A 16,697-nucleotide genomic window follows, 5' to 3' on the forward strand; every position below is an offset into this window, starting at 1 on the left:
CAGAAGAATCACACATTCACAAGTACAATAGTAAATTGCAAACCGAATATGGGCATTTTACAAAACCAATGTTGAAATAAAAAGTTTTCTTTGGTCTTTACGAATAGTATCTGGTACTGTCCAGTTGTAACTGGTAACTTTTCCTAAGTTTTATTTCAATTCAACATGGGTTTTGTAAAAAGGAATGTCCATATTCATTTTGCTAATTGTTACGTCAGACCAGATGAACATATCTAGTAGCCATATCATAAATACCTAAATGTAAGAAATAGTGCATTAAGCTTTGTTCCCATTTGGATACAATAAAGCTCTGTCTACACTAACATTAACAAACTAATTTGACAAAAAAAGTGTGATGTGTCCAAATATGGTAGTGATATGCTTAAATACGGTAGTGATACGACATCATCATGTCCATGGGCACATCATATTTGTTGTAACATATAGTTTGATAGTGTAGAAAGAGCTATAACGCAAGGAAGGACGTAAGCCCATCGCGATGAGCCTTCCCAATTGTCGTTTTTACTTGCTCCTACTGGAGACAACACTTTTTCGGAAAGTTATGGGTAGCTCGTATAGATAGAGGGCTCCCGACCGTGCATTGTATTGCCTGGGAGTACAGTACCTCCATCTAGCATTGTCTGAAATCACATGAGTGTGTGTCGACCGAAAAAAGTTCGGTCAGTCCAGGGCCAAGTACGATTATATAATTTCGCTATCCCTTAATACCAGGTGAAAGTCAGTAGCTACAGAATCCATCACGCATAAATGTCTGAATAGTAAAACCGTACGTCACAGTGCCCAGAATTTGCGTGTCAACTCCAAATCTACAAAATATGCCATTAACAGTAACAAATAACAATAGTAAATACAAATATTGATTGAAAGAAAAGGGGAAATCCCCCGTACAATTGTAACCCTTGGCCTGGTGCCCACCTTGTTCCATAGATTGAATAACAATTGATTACGATTATGAAAATATTCAATGTTTGTCTTATCGAGGTTCGAACGTTATAACTAATCCGTTGATAACAGTAGGCCCTGTGTCACTTGTCAAAAGTCGCTAGGATTTACTGTCGGTACCGTGAGATCAACAAGATAGGGTTTGGAGACATTCGGCAAATGTAGCCCCTATTCATATCTCTTGTCATACATTACAATCAACAATATTCAAACAATTGTACCTACAGATAAAACACGCGACTTCAGCGATTAACCGATTTATATTATTATCATAATTTTCATATCTATTATATCGGTAACAGATAGAATATGGCACAGATATAAGTATTATAATAATTTCTAAACTATATTGTTGTGACAGATTCATGGTAGAGACATTATTGTTATTATTAGATCATTGTGGTTCATAGCCTTGTGCAGGGTTAGGTGAAATTCGAACGATATTTTAGGGAGTGTGGTAAGTGCATTACGAAAACTAAAGCATTTCCCTATAAACTGATCTAATATATAGTTCTTATCTTTATTATTGTACATGAGGTGATGTATGAGAAACTTGACCTATAAATGTGTTTGATTGGTGGATGTATGTGAAGCCCAGCCCACGGGCCGTCATCAACCCCCCCCCCCCCCCCTTCCCCGCCAATTCAGACATGATGACGGCAGAGTGTGAAATGTTGGTGTTTGTTTTTTCTCTTAATCTCTCAAGAAAGAGTTTAATCACTCAAAAAAGATAGTTGTTCTTATTATGAAAAGAAAGAGTAGATGTTTTTGACATGGTGATGAATTGATGATAATGATGACGATGATGACGATACAGCAAGGAATGTTGCAGCGGTCCCTTCTTGAGGTAAAAGAGGATGAGGCAGACATCGTATGAAATGAATTAATGGATTAACACCAGCAGTTATGAACAATACGGTGAAGCAAGCATTGGATAGAGATGGCTGGCGAAGCATGACCTCCAACCTTCAACGTGAAGATGGAACTCCGATAGAATAATCTCCCAAATAGTGTGTTTCGTGTATCTATAAAGAAATTTGAAAAGCATGTTTTTTGATTGTTAATTAGGCTCTTCTTAGTGGGGTGACACAGGACAGATAATAATCATGTATGGTATTTTGATATCAAATCACCTGATTTTTTGTTAGGGTTTGAAAGACACCTGGTGAGGTGATGCTGTGGTTGAGTAAAAAAAAGGTCATAATAATTGTTGGTGTTACTTATTATTAGCTTTCCTTCCTGAAAGATACCTGAAAAAGAAATTCTTTTTTTAAAATGGACAGAGGCCTAAAACAATTTAATCACGGTATACGGAAGTTTCCTTTAAAAAATAACATTTTTGTACCATTTATTAAACTTATCTATAATTTCAGCATTTTTGTTTCGGTTTCATTAAGTCGACGGAGTCTTCCTTCCGTTGCCTGTTAAGTTTCCCTATCAATGTGGTTTCGCGAGTAATTCACTGTCTTCCGAGATAGATAAATCTACCCCACGCATATTTCCGATCTCACGTATTTACGATCGCGTGTATTTACGACACTCACGTTCTTAGCGCCACTCTCGTGACGACTTAACACAACTTTCGCGTATTTACGACACTCACATTATTTCATAGGCCTCCTACTCTTGCTAAATAGGTCTATATAAAAGAGAAATGCAACCTATTGTAGGCCTACTCTTTGTGGTGTTCTTTTATTCAACCCATGGACCTATAGGTTCATGTTTAACATATGTCTTATTTGCAACTGGGGCTTTCGTACTCTTAAGGCGCCGGTCCGGTGCACACTGGACCTTTACACGCGAAATATCCGCGGCGACCGTAAAATCGAAGCCAGTCGCGCGAAGTGAAAATGTTGCCTACAAGGAGCAACTCATGCGAATTCATGCGCGGAGCCTTGGCCCTTGCGAACTCCAAATTCACCGCGCGTTGAAGTTAAACATCGATTGACGCCTACACGTCGATTTGTTGATGTTCCCACTGAAATAGTCCGTCGCGTCAAAATTACGGTTGCTTCACGTTTAAATTGTTTAGTGTGGACCGGCCTTTAGCAACGTGACGTGTCCAGATTCGTGAATGACTATCTCATGGCTATCTCTGCGTCATCCAGGACACCAAATTATGAATAGTCACAAATGTGTTTCCATAATTTTGGAGATCTATAAATAACATGCAATCTAAACACGACACGAATAATGACTATTTACACGGATACACTAATTGTGTAAGCACTTGTTCAGAGGACACTTAAGAAGAATCATAGCAGACAATAGACCCGGATCTAAGGAACAATCAACAAAACAGCATAACTGAAAATAGTTAAATCAGACAGAAGAGAGCAATCAAAAGAATTATATCAATTATTGTGATTCAACATAATAGGCAAAGCAATGAAACACTATTAGACTCTACTTTCGGGTTTTTTCCAATGTATTTTTTTTAGGAGCCTCTTATTCCATTTTCCCAGGGTAGGAATGAGTAATATGGTATTTTTATAACACTGTTTACCGTGTAAGAATAACACTGTTTACTGTGTTAGATGAGGCATAACTGTCTGGAACGGATGCAGGGTAGTAAACACTGCAGTGGTGTGGGAACTCTTCGCTAATAGTCACAGGAGTATTGCGCTACTTTGTATGGCACGCACACGTGGTATAAACATGTACCTTATGGCGCATTTCGTGTAGCCATAATTAAGCAACTGTTGGCAGTCGAAACAACCAGGGAAGACACTCTTCCCTGTAGTCTAGGATCTAGATGAAGTTTTGACTTAATATTAGTAAACAGATACGTAGTTTCATACGTATACTACTTGAGCTTAAGTTTTCAGACAAACATCGAAAAGCCGACTGGTGGACTAACATAAACATGGGGACAATAACTAAGACTTGGGGCAAGTGTATCTTCCCTGGTGAAACTAGACCGATTTGTTTTCTTCATCTAATAAAATTATAACTATAATACCTGTATTCCGCCGTTAAAGGAAGGCTATTATTCTAAACAGTATAAACATATAAGTCTATACTATATTTTATATTAATATTAATATTATTAATGGGTCTATACTATATTTTATATTAATATAGTATTAATAGGTCTATACAATATTTTCCTATGAATATGATATATGCCTATGTATCTGTTAAAAATATTAGTAATCTTATTTACTATCATAATACCCCCCATCCCACCAAAAATACATCATATACACAATCAATTCTGATTAACCCTGTGGTAAAAAAATCACCTCATCGAAAATCGCATAATTTAAGCTAACAATAGTAATGATGGTAATAATTGAGTTAATACTTTGTTGATCTTTAGTGTTTCAACATAAAACGGCGGAAATTCACTTTCCGTTTAAACGAATTGTATAGGCCTACCGGTCTCACTTGAATAAGGATGCCGTAATTGAATAACCGCCCACCTAAATACAAAACTACCGATTCAAACATAATAAACTGGAGGCTTAGAATGAATGAAGTGAAGAATAGCTTCAATTTTTTAACCATTCACATTTATTCAGCAATATATAGCCTATTTACATTAAAACATTCAAAAGTCAAATCAATTTTGTCCAACCATTGATTGAGCTTAAATCTTGGTTCCCACTAGGACGCAGCGCAAGGACGTATAAGCCCTCACAGTTACTAGGCATATGCTTGGTTCCCACTACAGACACAACACACGTTATTGCATGATCGTCTGAACTGTTGCTTCTGATTGTTCGACTCACTCGTGTTGCGTCTACGTAGTAACGTTGCGCCTCGTGAGTTGACCGATCATGACGTTATGATCGTCCGAACTGTCGCTTCTGATTGGTCGACTCACTAGTGTTGCGCCTTCGTCGTTACGTTGAAGAACTGCTTTCATATTTACACCCCCACCGGACTAATATAAAAACCATTTAAATAATAAAATATGATTACCCGTAGCTTTTATTATATAGATGTTTTAGAAATAAAAATAATAAAATAAGACATTCAAGATATTTTATCCATAATTGTACATCAAATGTCAAATACAAAAAATTAAGTAGGCCTACTTTTGCACGTTTTCTCGCTCCAAAGTATTTAATTTAAATACAGTAGGCCTACTAATAGAGGATGTTGATGAGTCTATAGTCCGCCTCCATGTTTCAATTGTTTGGGCCTATCAGCTGCTGAATGTGAGCAGATAGCAGGCTAATTGAAGATTTATTAGCCCCACGCTGCTGACTAAATTACCCGTTAATGTGAAATTAATCAACTGTATGTTTACCCTAAATATGCAGTAAGTGTAATCAATGTATTATTTGGTAAAGTCTGAGCTTTGTGTTTTTTTTATTCATCTATATGACACGTGCGCCAATGCAATTTACACCTTTGGGGGTACTTGAATGTAGAACAATTGCCCCGGCATTGTGTAGTAGGCCTAGGCTTACTCGCTAAATTGTTTATTTATTGGACATTGATAGAGAAACGCCAATATCTATGTTAGCTAAATGATTTTTAATGTTTCCAAAATGCGGATAGCATTTGCTTATACGCACTTAACGTTACGGAATAATGCGTTATGTTTGATAATTAGTTGCCTGAGCCAATAGTCCAACTGATAAGATTCAAAGAAGCCGGGTGAATTTTATCCCATTGTGTAGAAATATATTACCGAGGCTTAGCTTTGTGTAGGCCTAATAAACACCAGACAGTGACTTTAGCATTACAAGAAGGAGGATAGTAGTGTGGGATCAATTCCATAATAAACTATAGACATGATGTGTGGTTCTTTAGGGGGAAATTTGATTATGGTTATTTTTAGTTATAAATGTATCTTTTAACAATTAAGAATAAAGTACATTACAGTAGAAGCTTTTGTACCCATTTATAAGTTTTTAAACAATTGAGGGCGACATACTACTTTTTCAAATACATCATAACGTTTTTAATCTTTATTTTTTCACTATATTATCAAATATGTTTTAAGTCCGCAAATAAATTATTTTGATTATACTAATAACGGTCACCATAACCATTGTACTTTCGAAACGTGTTCACTTTCAATGTTTTAATACTGTATATCTTTGATGATTAAAGGCCAATTTACACAGACGAGTGGTAACGGTAATAAAAATATAGAATCTATGTTTTTTCTTATGACCCGTTACACATCAAAACGCTGAGCGGTCGTGCGGTTTCTGCTCAGGATAGATACAGATTTTTTGTGGGAAAAGCTACGCGGTTTTACGCTTATCGTTACCGCTCGTCTGTGTAAATTGGCCTTTACGCTAACGCATTTGAAAATACGGTATTGTTCTAGTGAGCATTATGCTTGGTTCCCAAAGAAAATGCCCTTCCAATCATTGTGTTTGCCCCTACCTGCGTGAAATCAAACCTACGAAGTTTGCAGCATTATTGCGTCGTCGGTTCCCACTTGTGATTACGCAATGCAGCACTTTGCGTCGATACGTCGCTGCGTTGCAAAGGACCTACTAATGCAAGTATAGCTTTTGCGCAGAAATTGAATGAAAACAGGATGCGGCTTTTATCTATGCCTATCCTGTATTAATAATGTGCTATATTATTATTAGTATAGTATTCAATTAACTCGTCGTTAAAAAATCGTATAATTTGTACAAGACTTTTAATAATGCGCATTGAGTACGTGCGCCTAACCATGGGTAGCTAGCTCTTCCTTGACAACACAGACCCGTAATGATCGCTATATAGATATGAAGCAGTTGTCACCTAACACATGCAAACAGACCTAATCTCAATATTTCACACTGTCAACCACTTGAATTTATGTCATATTTACGTTGAACAAACATGATACGCCTATAACACATTACGGACCTCGTAGACCAGGCCTACACAGGTGCTGTAGTAGTTTCATACATTTTACAAAACTAAGTTCTACATTAATTTACTTATCGCAATGACACGTGCTGTAAGCATTAATTGATTTTGATTTTAATTAATATATTATTTAAGTCTTAATAAACTCATGTAATATTTACATTAAGCTTGACTTTGGGCAAATAGTGCCACGTGACCTGACATTAGCGATTTATTAGGGATATATTATAACCGTATGTGTACTGTAAATCTCTGTCTTTAGACTATCAAACTTTATGTGATAAAATGTGATGTGCCCATATATGGACAGGATGACGTCATATTTCTACAATATTTGGGCACATTGTTTTGTCACATAAAGTTTGATAGTGTAGATAGAGCTTTAGTCTTTGTACATGAAGCATGAGTTTCGAGGTCTGCATTGCAACTCGTTAAATTAGTTCTCTTTCTCGTTTCTAACCAGCCAACATTATGTATGTGTGTTATATGAAACGCGTTTTAACTTGTTTACCTGTTCACAGCAAATGCACTTGAAACGCTTTATTTAAAAATTTGACGTATAAACGCAGCCTTTCAAAAAACTGATGATAACTTTTCGAATCTATTGCAATAAAGTAATGCAAATATTATTAGTTAAATATTGTATTTATTTTATTTTTAGATTGGTAAGCATGGCCATAAAGCAAGCCGATGATGAGCAAGCCAAAGCACCTGCCATAGGCCTATACTTTTGTACGAAAGGTCTTTATCTCGTTTGCTATCAGCGAACAAAGAATAAATTACATTCATTATGCTTACTACGTAGGCATATAGCTTTTTGTGATCGTTGGTAGGCCTACAGATTGGGTTCATTACATATCGTAATCTTAAAGATGTATTGTCCCCCTGAAAAAAATAATTCTTAAACATTTTTTTGTTGAATATGCCATTTTAATGTCACCTAGTTATCCACTTTGACCAAAAATTGGATCGAAAAAATGTGTTTACCTAAAAAACTGTAATTTAAAACAAAGAATAGTCAAATTGGCTGCCAGCCAATGGGGTTTTGGTTGAATTTAACCATTTATTTTGTCATTTTATAAGTGAAAACATTAATTTTTCCTGTTTTTTTTCTACGAAAGTGATTAACTTTATTAAAACTACAAAATAATCTATTCAAAGTCTGATTTTATTAATCTTTATTAATACAATACATCTTTAACATAAGTACATAAAGTAAAACAACAAAGATTTCTTTGGTGTAATGACATGTTTTAGTAAAATAATTATTTGGCTTAGGATTATGATATTAATGATTTGATAATGATGTGGTCGACGCGTGATAAGTTAATCAGGAAAAATGAATAGCGCCCTCATATTCGTCACAAATTTCGGAATACAAACTTACGTTGAACTGAGATGAAAAGGAATTTTTTTTACGTTCCTACTATTCTTATTTATTATGAATAAGTTAATGTCTATGTAAGTTGCGGTGGCCAGAGAGTGCGGGGTGCGAACGAATACATTGAGATTAATGTTTGGACCACAACATTTTCATTGTCCGTTGATGGTTGAAGATTGGACCCCACGCTTTTCGCAAATCCAATATTTTCTTATATTCCATAACCACCGCTACGCCATCGTTGTAGCTTTCAAACGAGGATAGGCCTACAGTACGACCAGTTAAACAATGCATACGTCACTGAATACATACGTCACTAGACTCTTGAAGCGTTGTACATTCTCGAAACTTGGTTAACTATTGTACGATTCTGTTTCGGTTTGCTCTCTTTTGTATTGCGTAACTGTTTTAATCTATACGGTTTAACAATTAGACGAAATAAAATTGATAAAGCCATAAAATAATGATTACAAGAGCAAACATGGTGTAGATGGCTTTGTTTATGGTTTGATAACGTTTTGTTTTGCCAAAGATGTTTTGAAAGTAACGAATGATTGATTGAGTAAGCGGCTCGTATTGTCGGCGGCAAATCTGCTCTCGAAAAATTACCGCCGTGGAATAAGCTGCGCCGCTTTCAAATATGCATCGCTTTCTAGAACCCCTATTACGGGGACATCTTCACCCAAAAAAAGTTTCCCCTGAATGGCCGTAGTGTTAAATTATTATTTTTTGGGGCAAGGCACCCGTCTAATAAACGTTACTTACCAATTGATCTTTTAGGCTGCACACACTGTTAAATAAAAGCCACGTAAAGAGTGTGTAGGTCTGTGATTACGATGAGAGGAGAATGATTGAGGATAATAACGATAACGATGATGATGATGATTGTTATTAGGAATATTATATAAATAAATAAATCAGAACGCAATGTGATGAGTAGACCGCCTCCTACACTGTGACGACGACGAAAAACAAATGTTATGGCCGCCTCCTATACTGTGAGGACGACGAAAAACAAATGCTATAGCCGCCTCCTATACTGTGAGGACGACGAAAAACAAATGTTATGGCCGCCTCCTATACTGTAACAACTTCGACGAAAACAAATGTTATGGCCGCCTCCAATACTGTAACAATTTCGCCGAAAAACAAATGTTATGTCACCTAATTTCCTGAACGAATGTATGTGACCGCGTTTTGCGATAATTTCAGCAGGGGGATAACTCGACCTCGTTATGATATCTGGGGGAACGCATGACCCCAATATTTCATAATTTCCTCATTCTACCTAAGATTTATAGGTAGCAATCATACATTACAAATTTGAACAATAAAATTAGATCACATACGGTGCCAATTCCCACACATTGGACCTCGTGGGAAAGCCTCGATGTTCACTAAAGGGACACCAGATAAATCATCATTGGGAAAACAGAGCAAAACAAGAATATAAGTTAAAGGGTCAGTAGGCTACAGTCTTTTTTATTATTGACATCTCATCGTATGTTTTTGGTTCCCACGAATGTTCCCTCGATTTTCTCGAGTGAAGGGAGAGATGTAATTGGTATTTCAACCAATTTTGAAGTTGCGTATCACGTTAAATGTGTCATTAAGATTTATATAAATGTTAGTCACTTTAGAGAGAACTTTTCAGTGACTTAAAGGAAACAGGACCGTCCCACTCCCAGTGCTGTATCTCACTATTTATTTCCGAGGTATCATAGAAATATTTGGTAATACAGCATCTCATTTATATCACATGTGGTGCCTGTATCATGTAAGGTTAAGAATTACCAAATATTTCTGTGATACTTCGGAAATAGAGAGATGCAGACCGGGAATCGGCTGATACCGGACATATTATGTGTCTATTTTGAATAGGCTTGAAGACGTAGGCTGGGTTCCAATCAAGATACATATAACATACTATAATATCGAATTGGTAGCTTAATAATGTAACCTACTAATTACTCAAACTAATGAATAAAAATAAAACATCATATCAAACAGAAAAAGCTCGAAAAAATGTTTTTATACAAATAATTAATTTGAGTTAGGCCTAAATCTTGTTATGTCAATTTTTGTCGGTAGGCCTATAGCCTTCGAAACTTGGTATATCAAGTAATAGCCAACATGCTGTTCAACAGGTAGAGTAACGCACTCTCCCTTTAAATAATGTAACGTAAAATAATAACTTAATTAGGTCCGTATTTCAAGGTAAACGGTGTGTGTTTCCCCCCGCCGACAACCTTCACACTGTCTTACCTAGTTTCTCATCACCATTAAGTACAACCCAATCCACTAGGTTAGATGTCATGACAACCAGACGCGGGTGATTTACTACTTTAAAAAATAAATATTAAACATTCGACAATTCTAAATTTTATCCGGAAATGTACGGCTAATTGGGATAATTTAGATTGTGCAATAAATATATATTTTTTGATATACAATATGTATCAACAAAGGTATTGTTATTCCCCAATTACAACCTAGATTCTTGGCCGATAAAGTAAAAATAGTAAAGATTATAAATGATTACACGTGATTGATTGACTGGTATGTACGTATGCGTAGACCAAAAGTATATGTATTCGGCACATTTAAAGGAGAGAATGCAAAATTAAGTATTAAGACCGGAATTTGTCATTGCGTTCAAACGATGATAACATGTACGAATTTAATACGCGCGCGTCAACTTTGTGGTTTGCGTATTTATTGCGTTTTTGGTAATTAGTTTCTAGTACAACCCGTTTAGTTTGTTCTCATGTAGTCATATGAGTCTGCGCAGAATGTCTCTTAGACTCAACAATTTGTAGTCACAAAAAAGGCCGCCATTAATTGTACCGTATTTTAGTTGTTAGATATTCATAAATATAAATGTTGAACAATACAATAGACCTATATAATTTGATTAACCGAGTAAGCGCGGCCACTTTTTTAAACTCTTTCCCTTTATTTGAATTATCTATCATTACCATTTAAGGACTTTTCATCGGTTGCAGACGATTTTTGTTTTCTATTTTCCTTCTTTCAAATGAAATTCACTAATATATCGCTATCACGTAGGCTTATCGTATTTAATTTTGATATAAACAATTTGTTAACAAAAAACAATTATCAAATTTATAATTAGTTAACGTTATCGCGTATTTGAACATCATTTGATAACATTCTTTTCATCTGACAACCATGATGAGATAGAAACTAAAACTCAAGATAAAGTTAGGTTGGTGCCAGGCGTACGTAAAAAGGAGTTGCCTGACGACGACGACAAAATTCAACCAATCAAAAAAGCCGTATCACATCTTCCGGTATGAATGAGTCTGTCAAAATATTCGATTTGTATTCATTTATTAATCTATTGTAAATAAATGCTTTTCGTTTAAATTGATTGACTTGAATCGCTCGGTACAGTTTGACGAGGAAACGTTCTAAACAGGTTGATGTACGTGATTGCACCTGAGAGATGATATGCGCATTTTAATACGATAAAAAGAACGAGTATCTTACACACAGTGCGCAATATTTCCTGACTACAAGAAGACGTAGTCTGATTTTCACCGCTTTATCAACTTCGAAAGAAACGTTTAGTGTTTTTTGCTCGAAAATAACCAAAATGACACAAGAATATTTTTCAAAATGTCAGGAGGCGTTTTCGTTTGGTCAATCTCACGATGATATTTCCTCTCCTGATGTAAGCAATTTTTTTTTTTTAGTATATGTATTTTTCAGTAGACGCAATAAGATATAGACCTAATTGTAGAAGTATTAAGAAATTTGTTTTATGTTTATTATTGCGAGTTTAACCAAATTGTTTTAAAATGTAAAACTAACTAAAAGTTGAAGAACAATGCAAGTAAATATATATACGTCCAGTTGATTTGTTTTAACTTACTTAATGTAAAACTTCTAATTGTATATGGAGTAAATCAATGTGTTTAATGTGATATATTATAATAATTTGTAACTTTTTTATGTAATTTATTTTCTTCAATATGACGATAAAATAATGTGCATTTTATTACCATTGCCTGCTATTATTTAACAGTGCAAATTATTTCTTTTCTATTTGTTTTTAACAATAATTTATATAGTCATACTACATTATATGAATATTTATATAGGCCAACAATACAGTAATTTAGGCATATTGCCCCTCATTCGCATACAAGGATACAAGGATACAAGGAAACTTTATTCATCCCAACTTGGGAAATTGTGTATATAACGTTAAGGTAGTAATACTACATGATTATTGTTAGGCCAATAAGACCTAGGCATATTGCCCCTCATTTGCATGGATAACGTTAAGGTAGTAATACTACATGATTATTGTTAGGCCAATAAGACCTAGGCATATTGCCCCTCATTCGCATAGATATAACGTTAAGACGTACATCTTATTTTTATGGTTTAGGAAATTTCTGAATTAATTATTTAAAATAATTTTTGTTTAGGGTATTGACAACTTGTACAGTAAGATCAATCAGGACTGGCAGACGACACAGTCATATGACGTCAGATCGCAAGTTTGCGCTAACCTCAACTTAAAATCAACAGGTAAGAGAACCCCTCACCCCCTGCTTTATTTATTCTCCCAAAAAATATATTGAAGACCTGTACAATTGTTTACTACTCTATTACCGTATTTATTCGAATAAACGCCCGGAGGGTTCTTAGAGGGGCGTTTATTTTTTGGGGTGTAATGTATAATCAAATACATTCTTCATAAATTAAAAAAAAATACAGCACAATTAATATCAAGAAGTGATAAAATACAGTAAAAATCCAATAAATTGTCAATTGTTGATCAATTCTACTACAAATCTAGTATTTGAGGAAAAAAATCAAAGGCAAACGAAGATAAGTATTTTCTTACCGTAATGTACCTAAAGATGGCCTGTTTCCTAAAATTAATCACAGATTGTTTAAATTAATTCAAAAAAACACACACAATAGTGTAAAACGTGACCTGCCTTTATCATAGGCAGACAATTATTTGGTTTACTTTGTTTGGTCCTGATTTTAGACTCTTCGCGGTACTAGACGTACCATTTATTTTGTATCAACAATATATTATATACATATTTCTTTTAGGCCCCTACAGCAATATTTAATTTAATAAGTGTAATTTAAATAATCATAATGAACGGAAAACATGTTACTTGATACAGAATGGATTATATAAGGAGCCGAAGCTCTTAAACACATTATTCTTTAAATAATATCTAATTAGCAAAAACAATAAAAGTAAAAATACATAAAATTAATACATAATGAACATTTTTCGGCCGTTCAAGTAATTATTATTTTAAAGGATTTGAATATATATTTTTCGGAACCTCTATTTTGTTGCATTCACCTGCAGTGCATGTTTCAAAACTATTGTGAAAAGAACACACGAACAATGTGAAGCTAAACCACAAGTCGATTAGTTTAAATCTCCCTGTAAGAAACACAAAGTATTTCAGCAAACCGGTTGTGTTTGTAATAATACGTTTAAGGTAGTTCAATGCAAATGAAACTCGGAGATGGTAAAAAGAACTAAATTGAATTATCATATCCTTGATTCGTATGCAATATTGTTTCAACGTTTTCTTAAGCAAATCAAATCCCATAGGACCTTGGTATTGCTGTTGGACAATGATGTGGTACTTTGCCGGGGAAATTGATAGGAATGTTATGAAGAGTTTCTCTAGAGATACATGCCCACACCTTATGCTGTGAAAACTGTACTCAATAAAATACATATTTAAATAAAATAAAAACATTGAATGTAACTGTAGGATACACATTGTAATGTAGGGCCTAAAGCCTGTTTTCTATTAGCGAATATTTTCGCGCGAACTTTCACGAGTTCTGATTGGTTCCGCAAGTTTTCACGTCAAATGGAAATATCACCACGTTCAATTCGCGCGAATAAATTCGCCTAGTGAAAGACAGACTTAACCCTAAAATAACATCTCAGGTAATGTTTGCTCGTGTACAAGTTTTTCGTTGTCTATAACTTTAAAGATGCATTGTCCCCCTAAAAAATAATTCTTAACATTTTTTTTTAATATGCCATTAAAAAAAAATGTATTTACCTAAAAAACTGTAATTTAAACCAAAACATAGTCAAATTGGCAGCCAATTTTTTGGGTGAATTTAACCTTTTATTTTGTCATTTTATAAGTGAAAACATAAATTTGTTCCGGTTTTTTTTCTACGGAAGTGATTAACTTTTATTAAAACTACAAAATAATATATTCAAAGTCTGATTTTATTAATCTTTATTTTTCATATTTTTAATGTAAATACATATGATTAATACTTTAATATTCTTAGACCCCCAGACTTGGGACATCGACGATGTACAGGTGTGGTTGCGATGGGTCTCTACAACCTGTCTTAAAATGGACCAGTCTGACATACCTCCTGTGTGTATGGATGGTAGGTCCTTGTCTAGCTGTACTGAGGATAACTTTAGGGAGATGCTCCAGGTTTCACCGATGGTTGCAGCTAATATTTACCAAATATTTAAATCGTGGTACCAAGGTAGATATAGTTATGTTGGCTCTTGTTTGAGATCACTATCAAATGTATGTGACAAAGAAATGTGAGGTGCCCATATATGGACATGATGATGTCATATCACTACCATATTTGTGCACACTTTTTTGTCAAACTAGTTTGATAGTGTAGACAGGGCCTAATACCGGTAACACCCCTATTAAGTGTCATTTTTACAAATGTGATGTGCCCATATATGCACACGATGATGTCATATCACTACCATATTTAAGCATATCACTACCATATTTGGACACATCACACGTATTTTGTCAAACAAGTTCGAGAGTGTAGACAGAGCTTTATACAAGATCCGAGCACATAACACCGTTTTTTTTTAACACTTTTTCCCAACGATTTTTTTTAAATTGTAGATGATGTTCAGACAATAAAAGCAATGACGTCAGGTGGAGGATTATGGGATAGTTTGTATGTTCAAGAACCTGTTATCTCTACAACTATGGATGTAAGTATAATAATAAAATATACGTTTAAAAACTTTTTTTAAAACCTTCAAAATAATTCTGAAAAAAAATTATTGAAAATATAGCAATTTAATGTTTAAAGCTCTGTCTACACTATCAAACTAGGTGTGATGTGCCCAAATATGGTACTGATATACCCAAATATGGTAGTGGTTTAACATCATCATGTCCATATATGGGCATATCACATTTTTTTGATAGTGTAGACAGGGCTTAAGAGCAGATAAAATCTAAAATAATTAATTCTACTGACACACTGACCAACGAATGTTTGTTTTTTTTATTGATTACTGTAATTTTTTTTTCATTTTAAAGTACGAACCCCCGATGGAAACTTTCCAACCAGAATACCACGAACCCCAGTTTGAACAACAACACCACCACCAGCACCAACTCAACGTCGCACACTCTTCAGTTGATTGCGATGCATGGCAGACACCAGTGTCGCCTAATGGATATTTCTTCAACTCGGCACATGCTCCGTACGACCGACCTCTCGATTTCGGACGCCCACCCCCTGAATTCGGACGTCCGCCCCCCGTGTGTCATTACTACCCAATATCGGCTTCATGTCCGAGCAGTATGAGTGGGTGTCAGACCTCACCCTGTGACACCGTCATGGTGCCACATCAAGAACTCGATAAACAGCCGAAGAAAAGAAGAGGCCCGGGAAGACCGAAACTCATAAGACCACCTAAAACAAGTGAGTTGAAAAAAAAATCATAACATTAACCTTTTTTTTATATAATCGGAAGTGGCGTTCGATATGGCCAAAAAGTTTGGCATTATGTTGTAGCTTTTCGAGAATATTAAGAAAAGCATACTGAATAGACCTAATATACTTTTTTATAGTGTAACTTTCGTTCTATTATTTACAGAAAAACTACAATTGTTTGAATTTCTGCTCGAATACCTTGAGAATCCGTGCTCGCCTCACTTAGAATGGATTGATAAGTCAACTGGGCTGTTTCGGTTCCAATCCGCACACAAAGAAGACTTTGCAAATAAATGGGGTGATTATAAAGGAAACAGAAATATGACGTATCAGAACTTAGCGCGTGCACTGCGTAACTATTGCCACAGCAATATTAAAATTATGCTGAACGAGAAAAGGAAGTTGCACTACCGTTTTAATATTGAAGCTATACTCGAGCACCCGACAAAGTTTAAGTGTATATTTCGCTCTTACGCAAAACATACGACGAGGAAAAGCTAAACTATTTTTCGTTGATGAAAAACAGTATAAATTGGAAGACAATGTGTGTTACCAATACACAATCTGGAATGAAGAAAAACAAAAATGATATCCAAACAGTGCTCCGCGTACGAACATTACATTATACATTATATATTAGCATTTAAAATAAACAAATGAATTAAGCTCTAGGCCTATCTCCTTCACAATAATAGGCTACTATTATTATGCCTGTTACACTGTAACTAGTAGTAAATATTATTTGTAAATATTTATGTATTATCTA

At 35.0% G+C, this 16,697-nt stretch overlaps 1 protein-coding gene and 1 long non-coding RNA gene across 2 annotated transcripts in view; both read left to right on the forward strand.

Annotated features, from left to right (window-relative positions):
- Window positions 1-7,975, forward strand: part of LOC144849167 (uncharacterized) — a 50,214-nt gene extending 42,239 nt beyond the window's left edge. The window contains exon 4 of the long non-coding RNA XR_013613951.1: window positions 7,457-7,975. This is a non-coding gene — a long non-coding RNA (uncharacterized LOC144849167). The remainder of the gene's footprint in view (window positions 1-7,456) is intronic.
- A 3,744-nt stretch (window positions 7,976-11,719) lies between these two features.
- Window positions 11,720-16,547, forward strand: LOC144848438 (transcriptional regulator ERG-like). The gene is made up of 6 exons (XM_078705171.1): window positions 11,720-11,873; window positions 12,637-12,739; window positions 14,507-14,716; window positions 15,106-15,197; window positions 15,532-15,919; window positions 16,095-16,547. Exons 1-6 carry the CDS (start codon window positions 11,796-11,798, stop codon window positions 16,430-16,432), a joined length of 1,209 nt encoding a protein of 402 aa, XP_078561297.1. The 5' UTR covers window positions 11,720-11,795; the 3' UTR covers window positions 16,433-16,547.
- Window positions 16,548-16,697: the final 150 nt, after the last annotated feature.

Source organism: Antedon bifida, chromosome 7 (assembly GCF_963402885.1).
Source record: "Antedon bifida chromosome 7, ecAntBifi1.1, whole genome shotgun sequence".
NCBI classification, from domain to species: Eukaryota; Metazoa; Echinodermata; class Crinoidea; order Comatulida; family Antedonidae; genus Antedon; species Antedon bifida.